This window comes from Mirounga angustirostris, unplaced genomic scaffold (genome assembly GCF_029215605.1).
Source record: "Mirounga angustirostris isolate CCGP_5_RB_7025 unplaced genomic scaffold, mMirAng1.0.hap1 SCAF_2, whole genome shotgun sequence".
Classification (NCBI taxonomy): domain Eukaryota; kingdom Metazoa; phylum Chordata; class Mammalia; order Carnivora; family Phocidae; genus Mirounga; species Mirounga angustirostris.
In genome coordinates, this window is record NW_026991710.1 from 76729885 (window position 1) to 76746708 (window position 16824).

The 16824-nt window shown below is 34.9% G+C and overlaps 1 protein-coding gene across 9 annotated transcripts in view; it reads left to right on the top strand.

The window, feature by feature from the left end:
* Window positions 1-16824, top strand: part of PDLIM5 (PDZ and LIM domain 5) — a 202853-nt gene that overhangs the window by 103443 nt on the left and 82586 nt on the right. For 3 of the 9 annotated variants that reach the window (XM_054508801.2, XM_064584817.1, XM_045880735.3), the window contains exons 4-5: window positions 8659-8701; window positions 10299-10714. The exons of 1 other annotated variant lie outside the window; for it this stretch is intronic. In XM_054508801.2, the coding sequence (XP_054364776.1) occupies window positions 8659-8701; window positions 10299-10714 (459 nt within the window). Of the gene's footprint in view, window positions 1-8658; window positions 8702-10298; window positions 10715-14146; window positions 14164-16824 lie in introns of all 9 variants that reach the window. 5 more of the 9 variants (XM_045880737.3, XM_064584816.1, XM_045880740.3 and 2 more) reach the window with 2 other exon arrangements.

Genomic DNA, 16824 nt, shown 5'->3' on the forward strand with positions numbered 1-16824 from the left:
TATTTTTATCTTAGCAGTGAAGGACTATGTTGATAAAAATAAATATTCTTTCTACCTGATTGGAGCTGGAAGAGAAGCCATATATATATATTTTTTTTAAGAATATTTATTTATTGGGCGCCTGGGTGGCTCAGTTGGTTGAGCAACTGCCTTCGGCTCAGGTCATGATCCTGGAGTCCCGGGATCGAGTCCCGCATCGGGCTCCCTGCTCGGCAGGGAGCCTGCTTCTCCCTCTGACCCTCCCCCCTCTCATGTGCTGTCTCTCTCATTCTCTCTGTCTCAAATAAATAGATAAAATCTTAAAAAAAAAAAAAAGAATATTTATTTATTTATTTGAGAGAGAGTGAGCAAGAGCGAGCAGGAGAAGGGGGAGGGGCAGAGAGAGAAGCAGACTCCCCGCTGGAGCAGGGAGCCCCACACGGAGATGGGGTCCAGGACTCTGGGATCATGACCTGAGCCGGAAACAGACACTTAAATGACCGAGCCACCCAGGTGCCCCAAGAAGCTATATTAAATAGAAGTGATTAGCATTGTGCCCAAAGAAAGATATAAACCTAGTAGGTTTTCAGAGAATGCAACTCTGTTATCAGTTCTTGTTTATTATCAATCCTGAAAGTATTACCATCCATGCCTGATGTGAAATAAAGTAGAGTTTTGGGGACAAGAGTGGGAAAGAAGGAAATTATACTTTTCAGCTTCTCTTACAGAATGCATGGTGCATCCTTTTTAGTTGCTCTTTTAGAATTTTTTAAAAATTGTATTACTAATAGTTCCATTTACAATATGTAGAAGAAGATGAGAGAGGTTTTTAGTAGCCTTTATCATGTATTAGCAAATGAACTGAGGTGCTGAGCAGTGGAGTTAAAAATAGTGCTTAAAATGTCATCTTTAATCCAGTAACATTAACTCTGTCTCTTCACCAAGCTTCATATCCGTGCCATGTGGTGTGAATTTTATTTGAATGGGTGATTTGGAAGTTTAGATGGGTCATTCAATTGCAAGTAATAGGAAACTTTGAAGTAGAGGGTTTAAAAGGAGTGACAGGTAGTACCCAGCAACCACAGAAAGAATGACGAGAAGCTAAACTCTCATTTCTTACACCTGTCAGTGTCTGAACAAATTGTAATTAGGATTTTTTTATTATGCAGAATAATTGTGAGGCTTAGAGTCCAAAAGAGCCATGCTCATATAGAATTATTTCCTAGAAGGTTTGTTATAATCAGAACCATAAAATGATCTATACCAGAGGTTGGCCACATTTAGTCCCCCACCTGTATATATGAATAAAGTTTTATTGGAACACAGGCATGCTCACTCATTTACATTTGTATCATCCTTCTTGCTCTGACAGAGCCTTTAAGTAGTTAAATTGAGATCCCACGACCCACAAAACCTAAAGTATTGACTGTCTAGCCCTTTACAGTAAAGTTTGCCATTTCTTAACAGTGGGGCATATAAAATAGATTACTTATTTAAAATTTCTACTGAAATGGTATTTTCACTGTAAAAGAATTTTACCGATAATAAGAATGCATTATCCTGAACTTTGAAGTTCCTTTTATTTAAACTTGAACATATCTAAAATATTACAAAGTTTCTTTAGCATTCTTTTTGATAGAAGTTCTTTTATAAATACTAGTTAGAAAAATGCATTTTTTTCCTTCAGTGGTTCTGAGGTTATTTTGAGTATGGACATGAGGCAGAATGGAAGACCTAACTTTACCCTGTTAAAAATATTCTTGTGGAAATAAACTTTGAGTAAAAAAAAATTTCTTCCATTTAGAATCAAGTAGAAAAATGTGAAATTTTGCATTTATCACACTGTATGAAACTATCTTATTTATTTACTTATTATCTGCCTCCTTCATTAGAATGTAGATTTCAGGCAGGGACTTTCTTTGCCTTGTTTACTACTGTATTCCCTATAGCTGGAACAGTGCCTGCAGTTCAATAAATATTGATGACTGGAGAGATTGAAGGAGTGATCTCAAGTGAAAGATGTCAAGTAACATACAAAACTGTCACCAAAACTAGTTATTCAAATTGATCAGTATTCAGTTTGCATTTCTGAAGATCTTAATAGCATTGAATTTGTGAACTTCCACCATAAAATATAAAGCCACATACCATGAGAAGAAGAAATATTTGTTAATTTGTTGGCTGGGTGAGATGGATATATAAGAGGGAGGAAAATGTGAACATTGGCATTAAACTTGGCATTAGCAGTCCAAATTATTTAATATTTCTGGGCTTTATTTCTGAAATTAAGCACAGTATTATATATAAGGCCTTTAATTCAGTGTCGAGTTCCTAGTAAGGCCCCAGTAAATGGTAATGTAACGTAATGCTGACACTGATACTGTCATTATTTGTATGTTGGGAAATACTTTATCATTTTAAATTTGCCTAATGTTCCCTTCTCTATTCCCCCCCCCCCCCCCGCCAAACCCCCGCTCTGCCCCCAAATAGTGTCCCATGAAGGTCAGGCAAGCTCAGTAGAAGTCCTTTCCTTTTTTCCTCCCACTTTTTCTCCCTCCTTCCCTCTGTCCTTTTTTGGCTTGATTTAGAATTGGTTGATGACAATTTCTTCTCAAACCCCATCAACCGCTATGACCATCTGAGAAGGAGCTTAGAACAAAAGCCCCTCATCCTTACATATGGAAGTAATTATCAAGTGGCAACTGTTTGTTCTGGATTTATCAGAGCCTCTCCCAGGTTCAAGCCAAGCGCAAGCAGAGGGGGTCTCGGGTCTCAGATGGGCTAGCACAATTCCCTTGCTTCTGTCTTCTTCCTGTCTTTCTCTTACTGTTCAAAATCTGTCCAGCTTTGGGTTCCTTCTCCCTTTCGAAAGGAAAAAAATGTACTTTATTAGTTCCCGTAAGTAAGATAGAGAAGATGCAGAGTGAGAGAGAAATCAAAAGTGAGACTATGTGTATGAGTGCATGTATATGTGGTGAGCACAATCTTTTATAAGCTAAAAGGTGTTATGATATAACTTTTTTGTACTTTATTTACAGAAAATTTAATCCTTACATATATTCTCAAATTGTTTAGAAAAAAGCATGACTACGTTGCCATAAGTGATCTAAGTGTTTAAGTTTTGAGTTTGCAGTAGACTGGAAGTACAATAAAATATGGGGAAATTGTTTAAGGAGACATCCCTCTGCACACTTGAGTGCTCACTTTTTCCCCCTCTGGAGTTGCTTTGTTATTGCAAATTGACAACTTTGCAATTAAAGTGATTAATGATGTACCCTAGTGTTTATGGGTCTTGAGGTCAGTGAGCCCAAAGATGGCCATGCTGTGGGAAACTTAGATAGAGCTCATCTCACAGAAGAGGAACTTAAAAATCCTCCTGTTTTCTGTATGATTGTTTATGAGTTAAGTATATTAGATATGGTTGAAGGAGTCACCAAGACATAATGAGTAATGTGAGTAATTTTTATCAGTCTTAGTTCTGTTGCTTAATTCCTCATTCTTAAATACCAGTGTGAACATTCATTGGCTATTTTTTTTTAACTAAAAGCACATTATTTTATAAAGCAGTATTAGAAAAATGCATTAATTCATTATATAACTTAAATATAACACCATTCATTGGGTGTTCATAAGATGCAGTTTTGTTTGACTCCTTTGAATCTAATCCCTGATAGAACTATTGCTTATTTATGGCATTATTTTTCTTATACATTATTCTAACCAGGGCATCACAATTCTAGTTTCTAATAAAATCCATTATAACATAGAAATCTTTCAACTGTGTAGCCAGAAGTTCTGAAACTGGATGCAGTGCACCAGGGATTTTTATTTTGGATGCTGCTCTCACAAAAATCAATCAACTTTCAAAATAGGTTGTTCTAGCCACACTGATGGCTTTGTTCTTTGAATTCCATGAGCTGAGGAGAGTATTGGGCCAAGGCACTAGTCTCTCACCATCATGGCTACTCCTGTACAGTGGCTTCACACTAAGAGAAGAGAGAACAATAAGCAAATTGTTGAGCCCATGGCACTTAGCCATTGCCAGGATCTCTGCTGGTTTGAAACACACACTACACAACAGTGACTTGTGACGATCGCTGTGGTTGAAATGGAGATATATTACCCTGTTGCGTATTTGCCAGGATTTTAAGAGAACAATGTAGGAATAATTTTTACTAATTATACCTCAGTTTTTAAAACTGCTCATCTATTTAAAAGTCTTTTAAAAATGATTCACTTTTAAGTAATCTCTGATATTTCTAAAGGAGCAGATGCTCAGTATAACCTTTTTTTAAAGAAAGAAAAATCTTAATTTTGAGAAATAGTTTTTCTTATTCATGTATTAGGATTTTCTCCTCAGGGAACACAGGAAATACATATTTCAGTTTGGTGAAGGAAATGGGATTTTCCTCTCTTAAACATTGATTACATTATTCTCATAATCTTTGGGTATCTTACTTATTAAACACAGTTAAAGAAAGCACTAGTTTGATAAAGAAGATATTTGGTATGACAAAAGGTTTTGAGGATTGTATGGATTATAATATTTCTTTTCCTTTATTTTAGCCACTTGTAGGAGACTTAAGTAAACATTTCAGACTTACAAGGATTTACTTTCTTTACTGTTTCTTTAAAATAGCATTTCCCAGGGGCGCCTGGGTGGCTCAGTCGTCAAGCGTCTGCCTTCGGCTCAGGTCATGATCCCAGGGTCCTGGGATCGAGTCCCACATCGGGCTCCCTTCTCGGGGGGGAAGCCTGCTTCTCCCTCTTCCACTCCCGCTGCTTGTGTTCCCACTCTCGCTATCTCTGTCTCTGTCAAATAAATAAATAAAATCTTTAAAAAAATAAAAATAAAAATAAAAATAAAAATAAAATAAAATAGCATTTCCCAGAGGGTTTTTTCCCTAACTCCAGTCTTGAGAAAGGTTTCCTAAATAAGTAAGTATTCTCAATAGATTAGTATGCCATGCTACAAAGGGGTATAGACAACAATCTGCAGTATTTTTTTCTTTAGGCATTTAAAGGCTCTGAGAAGTTCTGTGGCTAACATGCTTATATAACTTAAGTTTTCCAGATATCTTTGGTAACAGAACCTCTTTTTTGTTTTGTGTTTTTGAAAAGTAGCTTTCCGTGAAACATACTTTGAGAAATAGTCTTACTTGCTATAAAAAGTAGTACATGTATGTTTCATAAAACAGAAAACACAAAAGAGAAAAAAACAAGTATCATTCATAGAGAGCCTTTACTAAAATGTTAGTCTGTTTTCATCTGCTTTTTCCATGCACTGACCATACTGGGTATGCTATTTTACATCTTCCTTTTTTCATTTAATACATGTTATCATGCATTTCGGGATTCTTTCAAAGAATGGTTTTAATCATTGCATGTTTCATCTTGTGGTTTTATTGCAATTAACCATTTCCTCATTGTTGTGTATTTAATCTGTTGTTTCCAGTTTTTCACTATTATAAGTTACACTGTAGGGAATGAATATTTTTATACATAAAGCCCTTTCCATATTTCAGGTTGTTTCCTTATGATAGATTCCCAGAAATTGATTATTATGTCAAAGGGCACGAGCTTTCTTCAAGGCTTTTTATAAATAAATTATTTTTCAAGAGAGCTGTATTAATGTGTAGTTTTTCCAACAATGTGTATTCTCAAAAACATTATGTATTAACATTTTAAAAAATCTCTACACACTTGAGAACAAAAGTTGGTCTATATCTTAGTTTGTTATTTTGTAATAATTAGTAAAGTTTGATTTTTTTAAAGCTGGTACTAATGCTGTTCATTAATTTTGCAGATTTCATTTGTCATGTATTTTAATTTCTCAAAGCACAGTAATTTTAGTGTCATAAGAGTATGTAATTATACTTAAATATACACTTAAGTAAAAAATACACTTAAATATAAGATAAATACACTTAAAAATCTGATCTTTTAAAATGTAACTAGTGTGTGTTATAGGTACATATACTGTGTGTTAAAAATGTTTTTCCAAATATTTTTAATGTGGACAGTTTGACCTCTCTTTACTCCAAAAAGCAAAACCATACTTTAAAATGAGGGCCATTTTAGGGGCGCCTGGGTGGCGTAGTTGGTTGAAGGTCTGCCTTCGGCTTGGGTCATGATCCTAGGGTCCTGGGATTGAGCCTTGTTTAGGGCTCCTTGCTCAGCGGGGAGCCTGCTTCTCCTTCTTCCACTCCCCCTGCTTGTACTGTCTCTCTGTCTGTCAAACAAATAAATGAAATCTTAAAAAAGAAAGGTCAATTAAATTTTAAAAAATTAAAAAAAAATAAAATGAGGGCCATTTTAAATAGAAGGGTTAAAAAAACTATATGGCTTAAAGTATGAGCTCCTATAAATATTCAGAGGTCAGATGAATACCTGCATGTCATGTGAGGAAGTAACTTTAAGGAAATCTAAATCTAAATAACCACTCATTTGGTGGTTATTTAAATATTTAAACCCAAGGAACTAATTTTTATTGCACCTAGTGCCAACTACTTTATTTGACATTTCATTATAAGTAAGTCTGTCTTTTCCCAACAAAATGATGTTTGTGTTTTTAATGTGTAATGGACTCAATTCTGGGATTTTGAGGGTGTGTTATCCATTTTTTTTTTTTTTTCTGACTGCTTGTCTTAGTTGCACTTGTGAGACTATCAGAAGGTAAGCAAGGCACATAGATTCAAGTTTCAGATTTTAAGTTCTTTTGTGAATTCAAGATTTCAAGCAGTACAATATTTTTTTTGAACTTCCAATACATAAAGTATTTTAGAACTATTATTATTCTGTGCTTTCTCAACAAAATTAAGAGGTTGGATTCCAAAATTAAGTAAACTAACCATTCGAAGGTTCTTGTTATTGTTGCTAACATTGGTTAAGAACTAACACCTGGGAAAAACTAAGGGGTTTGTTTTCATAGACATAGGATATATGCATTTTATTCTGTTTGGAAACTTGGTGACTGTTAAATATCAAGTTCTTTTTTATAGACTGTTTTTATGTTGCTAGAAGAGTTACATGCACCTTTAAGTATCCAGATGAAAAAGGAAACCATCCTATTATGGCAAACTTCCATAATGTCTTGGGTGGTTTTAATGAGTAGATCCTTTGTGATTACATCTCATTGTGAAATTTCAATGAAAGGAAGATTCCACTGTTCTGTACCTGAACTTGTTTCCTTTGCTTATGGTAATAACCCTATAAGCTAAAAGAGAAATCTTCTTTTTGAGAGTACACATGGAAAGTTATGCAACTTCATAGAGTATAATTCTATATTGTAGTAACTGAATGTTAGCATCCATTGTGGCCTCTCATTAGGTTAGCCAATTATTCAGTCAGTGCTTGTCCTAACTAACCAAATTAGTTGTTACTGGAAAATTCAGTTGCTGCTAAAAATGTTGATCGGAGTTCATTATTAGGTTATACTTATAGAGATCGAATATCCTATGCTAGCTTCTTCTGTTGGCGATCTGTTATCTCTGTTAAGTAAAACAATCTCATGGTTTGTAGCTTAAATTGTTATCACTTATTTACATACTGTGCTTACATTTCTTGAATTTTGCACTTGATGTCTTATCTGCAGCCTGTATTATAAGAGGAGTCACATTTCTGGCATTATTAAACATAAAGTACCTTAATACTGGGTAAATAGCCTTTAGCTTTCCCAATCATTTAGTTACTAGACTGCAGCTAGTATATTGTAATATATAAGAACTGTCAGCCAGCTGTATCCTATGTAATTTACTTACTCTAAACTTTGAAATACCTCATCTGAAAAATGGGCCTAAGGATAGTTGCTACTTTGGTTATTTGTCATGATTATATGTGATAGTTGCTCCAAATCAATTATTGTTACTATTAGTCCATGCTAACCAAATTGTTACTGTTAGTCCATGCTAACCTAATAAAAAAGCATATATCGGAAATAATTTGAATTTGGAAATATGTTCTATGCATGGAGTTTTGCCCTTCTTTCCTTGTTCTCTCCTTTCCACACTCATTACTGATGACTTACTATGTGCCAGGCACAGTGCTGGTATAGAGACACAAATGGGATATGGTCATTTCCTTCACTGAAATTACAGCCTAATGGAAGAACTTACCGTTTAGTTTTAGCATAACAAATATATTACCTTGCACAAGCACTTAAGAATGTAAATAGAAAATAAATACTCATTTGGTGACTCAGTTCAACCAGAATTTATTCATTATCTTCAGAGAGACCCAATATCCTGTGGTCGTGTTCTTGGATGTTAGGAGAAAAGGCGGATGCTTATTAGAGATAGAGGTTCAGAGTGGATATTTCAGGAACCACTCAAGGATGAGAAGGTCTGTTGATTATACTTTTCAGTTTTGGGTGGGGAATAACCTTAATTGAAAGCTTAAACACAGGTACATTAGGAAACACAATTGGTGTTTGTCTTTCCTCATTTGAGTGTGTAGATAACTAATGAATACCCAGTGTGTAAGGGTTTAGGTACTTGCAGCATTTGAGTTACATGAGTTAATTAATTAGTAGAGACAAACCGTCAAGACTATGATATGAAACTATAAATTCTGATTATTTAATATATTAAGGTGTATACTAATAAAAATTCTATTAAGATGTTTGCAAAAATTTATGGGTTTTTTTTTTTCCTTTTCCTTTTTTTTTTTTTCTCCCTTCAGGGCATCTGCTACACCCAAGCCTGAGCCAGTTCCCGTGCAGAAGGTGTGTTTCTCATCTGGTATCACTAGGTACCACTTGATAGTCCCTCCTGAATCACTGTCATTTCCATTCCTTGTCTTAGGCCATACTGACAATTTATAGTTTCAATACAATTTTCCTTACAGTTCTTTTCCTTTAAAGATTGTGGGGGGTGAGGGATGGAAATCAACACATATATAATTAACATCTGTAATTATACCAGTATTATTAAAACATGATTTCTAGTGCCATATATTATCTTATTTCCATATTTCTTACATTCACATTCACTTTTAATTTGCCTATCTTTATTCACATGTTTTAAGGAGAAAGGTGGTTACTGAAAATGAGTATCACAAGTCTTTGATAACATTTTATTAGTAATATTAATAGGTTTTTAATTACATTTTCAGAGTATTCTGGATTAGGTTATGCAAGTACCTTTTTTCTGTCTCATATATCCTCAAATTGTCCCAAACCATTTTTCATAATATAGCTGGTTTATACTTGGGGGATTTTCTCCTTAATTGTATTTGTGCCTTTCCATTGAATTACTTACACTGATTTACTGAGACATTTAGTTACTTCCCTCCCCCCCAATTAGCTTTTATTATTTGTACAAGGTTAATTTAGATTACTTATTTTTTTCTTAAAATTAAATATAATAGGGCTACCTTTGTAGGTTTTTAAAAGAATTTGATTGTTTTCTTTTGGGATGGTAGGGTGAATAGGAATTTATTCTGAATGTCATAGAAGCTTGACCTTTTGTTTTGTTTTGTTTTTAAACTTCACACTTTCTTTGGGATAGGGTTTGCAAACAAACTATGTTAATTTTAGGAGGAATTGATCTTTCTTAGTAGTTAATTTTTCTTTGATAAATGGCAATAAAGAAACATCTAAGATCATTTTTTTCCCTCATGTAACTATTAACTATTTATTTTGGAAGAGGGAAAGAATTTTTATTCCATCTCCAAATAATATCTCAAAACATTCCAGAGAGAGAAACAGGTGGATTGTTGAGATTTTTCTTTTAAGCAGTATCTTCATTCAAAGTAATTCATTAGAATGTGCACATTTCTGAGTTAGATGAGAAAATGACCTTTTCCTTCTGTTTAAATTTTTTTTTAAATAGGAGACTTAGAAATATGCGGGTTTTTTCTGCATGAATCAAATAATTGTACTCTGGAGAATAATTAAACATGTTTGAAAGATGAAATTATAATCAGGACTGGATATTTTAAAATAAATGTTTTGGTTAGCAATATTTTGTTTATTGTGGGGTATTTAAAATTTTTTCCTTTTGGAAAATTAAAGTGTCTGTTGACACTTATGATGGCATTTAGGCATTTTGATAGTTTTCCTACTCTAGTTCCTAAATATTTTGAAACTTCTTTCATTTTTATAAAAAAAAATACACTCATCGTGTGCATCTGTGTTATGCATGTTGGGATCAGTTGGCATGCGTGTTATGCTCATTGTTTTTACCTAGAAACAAGTAAGGTTTGGGCTGCTAACATGATTGTGTTTCTCTTTTTGAAAACTAGCTATGTGTTCTTTTCAGTGAATCTATTTTGCATGTATTTGGTGTGTTTTTGTGTATGTTTATTTTTATTTTACATAGGGAGAACCTAAAGAAGTAGTTAAACCTGTGCCCATTACATCTCCTGCTGTGTCCAAAGTCACTTCCACAACCAACATGGCCTACAATAAGGCACCACGACCCTTTGGTTCTGTGTCTTCACCAAAAGTCACATCCATCCCATCACCATCGTCCGCCTTCACCCCAGCCCATGCGAACACTTCACATGCTTCCCCTCCACCCGTGGCTGCTGTCACTCCTCCCTCATTTGCTGCATCTGGACCGCATGCTAATGCCAGTCTTAGTGCTGACCAGCATTCGTCTGCACTGAGCGCTGGTAAACCTGCAGTTAATGTCCCACGGCAGCCCACAGTCACCAGCCTGTGTTCCGAGACTGCTCAGGAGCTAGCAGAGGGGCAGAGAAGAGGATCCCAGGGGGACATTAAACAGCAAAATGGGTAGGTCGCCAAGGGTGCTTTCTGCTCTTATCAAAACTCTTCTTTCAGGCAATTTCCAGGAGATAATTTACAACCCCCCCCCCCCCAAACAGCAGTTCTTTGAAGGAAAGGAGATGAAGTTTTATTTGCTTCATTAACATGTAGCTTTATAGTATATACATATAGCACTTTCTGCAAGGCAATTATAGGTTAATCAAAACCCAAGTAATGCATTTTGACATGTTATGAACCACGTAACATCCTACTCTGTAACTCTTTTCAAGTCCTGGCATAACATGGAGCAGCTGGTACTTACAATGCAAGGCCGACCTTGAGTCTTTCTTTCTCATTTTTTCCATCCTTTTATTAGTCACCAAAAGTTTAAACGGAGTGGTTACAGTTGTGTCAGCTTATGTATCTCACCCTAAGGAGAGGAAATGAGGAACTTGTAAGAAGCTTTTTTTCTAGGAAGTAGTCTAAAGACAGAAAACAAATTTAGTTTTGACTCATGTCTTCGTAAGATGCATTAGCTTAGTTCAGATAGCCAGCAACATTCTTTTCAGATAAGCCTAAGCTAGAATTTAGTCTGTAAAAGCAAATAGTAACGACAGAACAATAGCATCAGAGGATGCCTCACAAACATCAGAAGCAGATTAGAGAATGTTTTCATTGTAAAGGTTTTTTTAAAATGAATGGATTTACAGAAGTGGACACTATGTAATGTCAGTGGAAGTTTCTGAAAATCTGTTCCCTATGATTTTTTTCCTTTGAGGCATTTAAAAACATTGGTTGAAGTGCATTTTCAGCAGCTTCCATTTATAGATGGTCATCTTATTCTTTTTGGAATTCCGTGACTAGGAGCCAGAGTCGTTTTTGTAAAATCATTTTGATCAGATTTATTGTGGCAAAAATGTACTTTAAAAGGGAAACAAAGGGAAATCATCTGCATGCATGATGGTTTTTACCAATGCCAGTTCCCAGGAAAATGTAATTAAAATAATTTCGTGCATAGGTCCTTTCTGAGATAATCCCTTCCGAATGTTAATTCACGTAATGAAGGAGCTGTGCTTTCTGTAGCACCCGCTGCCATGGCAACCGTGGGGCTTTGAAAAGAAGGTGGCAGGGCTCCAGGCTGCTGCTGAGAGAAAGAGCAGGAGGTCTGGAAGACCAGCTACTGCTCGGAACATACTGTTTTTGTGGTTGTGGGTGGCTTTTTAAAGTTTTGACGTATATATTGAGGAAAATTAGTGTCCTTCAAAGAACACTATTTCTTCTTTTATTTGAGGAAGAGAAATAGTCTGTAGTGTTGACGTGTGATTGGTTGTATTTTTTTGTATGTCTATTTTAAGACAATAGAATTTAGAGTGATCAAAGGAGATATTCTGAGAAGATGCTGCCTGTCAAATTGTTGGCCCTGTAGAAAACTAAAAGTAGAAGTTTACTATGTTTATTAAGTTCCAGTTTCAGTGTAAAAAGGTCCACTGGAAGAAGTGTCTGAACAAAAATATTTCTCCTTACTAACATTTCTTGAAATTTTATAAAATAGTCTTCTTCTTTTTTTTAAGGAAAAAAAAAATCTCCTGACTCATATAAGATACTCTTAATGTACAGGTAAAAATAAGTTGAGGTTATGGAAAAGTAATACATTTAAAACATGAAAACATGAATATGAAGCTTAAACTTTTGTTTTATAGGTACAACTTTGATGATTAAACTTAAAATGATTTAAAGCTTATTATTTTCATTTTTTTATTTTTTTTTTATTTTTTTTATTTATTTTTTTTTTTTTTTTTTTATTTTTTTTTTTTAAAGATTTATTTATTTATTTATTTATTTATCTGAGAGAGAGAATGGGAGACAGAGAGCATGAGAGGGAGGAGGGTCAGAGGGAGAAGCAGACTCCCTGCCGAGCAGGGAGCCCGATGCGGGACTCGATCCCGGGACTCCAGGATCATGACCTGAGCCGAAGGCAGTCGCTCAACCAACTGAGCCACCCAGGCGCCCTAAAGCTTATTATTTTCAAACTGAAACCGTAGGCAGTGGTGTAGTAATAAGGCCTCAATGGTGGCTTTTTAATCAGTGGACCTGTGATTATTGAGCACGTGCCTGTGGCTAGCACTGTGCAAGAATTCAGGGGAAGGGGGGTTATTACATGTTTTGCATCATTAACAAGCAAAGTACTGCTTCACATTAGCAAACTGGGTATATTTAAAAATAGGTTGATTTCAAATGTCCAGATGTTAGGACAATGAAAACTTGATTAGTCTGAAAACAAAGTGTGGTATCTAAGACAAATTTGCAGTTGACATTTCTCTTACTACATTTAGATTAGAGAAATCAAAAATAAATCACCCTCTTTACTAGTCAGTGATCTGTCATTTTGAAGAATAGGTGTTTTGTGGTATTGATGAAAGCATTTCCTTCATCAGGTATCAAATTTTTTCTGAAATCATTGTCAGACTATTTACTAATTATGTGATTAGTACATTTTTCATATTTTTATAATGTTACAAAAGATCTGCAACAAAACTTTTTCAAAGTTGAGAGTTGTGACTTTTTATTAATTACTTTTTATTTTAAAAATAATATATGCCAGTAACCAAAAATTTAAGAGTTCAGAAGGGTATATAAAGCTAAATTCTTTTTTTTTTTTTTAAGATTTTATTTATTTATTTGAGAGAGAGAGAATGAGAGAGAGCAAGCACATGAGAGGGGGGAGGGTCAGAGGGAGAAGCAGACTCCCTGCGGAGCAGGGAGCCCGATGCGGGACTCGATCCAGGGACTCCAGGATCATGACCTGAGCCGAATATAAAGCTAAATTCTTAAGTTGTCTTTTTCCTCAAAGCAGAAAGATTATTAGTCTTTAAGTGATTTAAAGTAACTGACCACTTTGCCAATTTGGTAGGTGTCTCACCCAAATTTATATGAGATTAATTAACATAAGACACAAATAAGTGTTTATTCATTATGCATTACTACTGAGAAATTGTTATTCATCATTAAGTATGAAATCTATAATTATGTTGATAGTTTTAGAAGATTTCTTAATAATACTATGTAAGTGTTCTTGTTCCTTCTTATAAATAATAAAAAGGCACTTTAAGAAATTTTTAATCTTTCTTCTAATTGGTCTTGACTTGCTGTTTTCCTTACTCCTCTCCCTCTTTACTCTACTTAGAACAAAATGAGACTTTATATTCCAAACTGGAAGGAAAGCTATTTTGCATCAAGTAGTTTTAAGTTCAATTTACCTTTTCCCTTTCCGTATGCCCTTGCATTATAATGTGCCACTGCTTTCAAGAGGTAAGTCCTTCATGTATCCTTTATTAATTTCAGTTTTGTTGGACTGCAATTTCTTCTAACAGTTCCAATATGTTATTTTGAAGACCCTGGCCTTGGAAGATACAAAATATGATATGATAGTAATATTTTAAAATGCTTTTCTCTTTACAGAAAACACAGGTGACAAAGTTAGTATCCACATTACTGGAGAGGAAATATGGTGATTTATATATGAGTAAACAGCATGAATGTGTCTGATTTTTGCAAAATTAACATTTTGCAAAACAGCTCTCATTTAAAAAAAACAACATTTAGTGTTTTCAATAAGTTTGGTTTGCACTGCTATGTTGTAGTGAATTGCTCTATGGTAATAAATAATAGTATTTAACTTTTGCCATAAAATGTATGTGGGGTTTGCTCTGTAGTGGTTTATAAGATGTAATGCTTGGGGGAATGTAATTTGTGTCAGTCGAGACTATTTAGAAGACAAAGAGAAAGATACAAGAAAAAGCATAAACATATGTACCACTAGCAAAAAACATATAAAAACTGAATTGTTTTCCAAATTCATATCACAAACCAGTGTTTCCCAGGTTAAAGTCTCTTAAGAACCTTTTTGATTTTTTCAACAATGTTGCTGGAAGTTTTAGACCTCTACATGTACAGTTGTGTGTCACTGGATGATAGAAAGTTTATTATATATACCTTTGAAATTAATTAAGAGAGATAGTTACTGACTTTTTTTTTTTTTAAAGATTTTATTTATTTATTTAACAGAGAGAGACCCACAGCGAGAAAGGGAACACAAGCAGGGGGAGTGGGAGAGGGAGAAGCAGGCTTCCCGCTGAGCAGGGAGCCCAATGCGGGGCTTGATCCCAGGACCCTGGGATCATGACCTGAGCCGAAGGCAGATGCTTAACCATCTGAGCCACCCAGGCGCCCCAGTTACTGACTTACTAAATGTCATAGGTAGTTGGCATAGACATTCGGAATCACTGTGGAATACCTTTAAAACCTCGCTATTGTAACTGTTGGTCTTGATGGTACACTGGCTGGTGTTTAATAGCCTTAAAAATAGATAAAAATCACATTAGATAATTTTGTGTTATGATTAGTGTGAGCATATGCTGAAATTTATCATCAAAATGTAGATTAGAATTAGAAATATATAATATTTAACTATTTTAGGCATATCAGAGAATTAATGATCAGATTATTAGAACAGCTTTATTCCAGTGTGGCTGTAGTCCCACTAATTGAATAGTTCCATGTTCCATACACATAGGACTATAGCATGCTAGTGTATCAGCCCTAATGTATTACTTAAATTCTTATACACAAAGAATTTGACTAGTTACTAGATTCCATAACAAACAATTTTACTTGTAAAGGGGAAAAATTGGGCCTTGGAAAAATAAATCTAAGCATGTAGGTTAAATATGTATATTTTTAAATTCAGGATTCAGATTCATTAATTTATTAGGTATTACTGTCCATTGTGCTAGGTGCTTCTGGATGCATTATGTGATTTAATTCTCATTTGAACTTTGAACACTGAGAGGTTACTTAATTTTTTCAGGTCATGCATCTTGTAAGTGATTAAGACTAAAGCTTAGGTTTTTTGAAGCCAGTTTGACATGCTTTCCTCTGCATCACCTGACTGTGACCCTGGCTTATTTCTGTTACATTGAACTAGTATTTGTTTTTAAATGGGTTGAGTCAGTGTGAATGAATAATGTGCATAAAGTACAGTTGGATTTGATAGTACTTCTTTTTTTTTTTTTTTATCAGTTAGGAGATCTATCCTAACAACAAATCTGTGTTTGTATGGTTTTCAGAGTGACTTTAAATATATTAAACATAAGCCCTTACAAGAAGTCTGAAAGAAAAAGAAATCGTAATCCATTTCAGTGTTCAGGCGAGAGAGGCTTCTGTAGATTGCACCTTGTCCAGGGCACAGGGCAAGTGGGCAGCATAGCCAGGGTTGTGAAGCCAGGTCTTCTCATGGGCACATTGGCACAAATGCCATTGCAGTGTATGATGGGCCGTTCCGCTTGGGTGCATTTTCTGAAATGCTTGGAGATATTTGTTCGATATATACAAATCGGCATCTTTAGGTTGAAACCAATCAAGTCTCCACTTGTTGCCACTCTCTACACCATATAATGTTTCCCTCCCAACTTCACGGTAATGTAAAACTTCTCCCTTAAACTTAAAAACGTTTAAATATAAGTATCTAGAATTCTGTTCAGGGGAGGTTATTTTGAAAGCTGTTTCCCTGCTATTTAAAATAGCAACGCAGAGGAAGGTGTGCTTTGCATTGTGGCTAGAGCAGAGTACCTATCAGTAAATATTAAGATCAACTTAGTCCTGCATCCCACCCCCATACAGTGAAACTCAGCCCTCTGTAGAGTTTATGAAGCTGACTTTGGTATATATGTAGGAAAAACAGCTACACTGAGCAGTCTTAGTACTAAAACCAGTAGGCAGTTTTTGTCACTACATTCATAATGAATTGCTAGTTACTCTGACTAAACTTCATTTCAGGATTGATTCAATAGTGTGTTGACAAACTATGTAGAGTTTATATTTCAATCTTCTCTATCCATAATGGTATATAAGTATATTTGTTTTTAATGATTGTACAGTTAATAGGCTGTGTGAATGAATTATGTTTTGAGATTTTCCTTTTTCAGATGTTATTAATGTAGTTCCTTTACTATATCATATCAGACATGCCATTTTGGGTAATAATTAGGTCACTAATAATACAAAAGCATGAGTTCCTACAAATCAGTTCTAAACTTACTGGGATTTGCTTGTGAATAAGAGCAGTAATGACAGAGGAG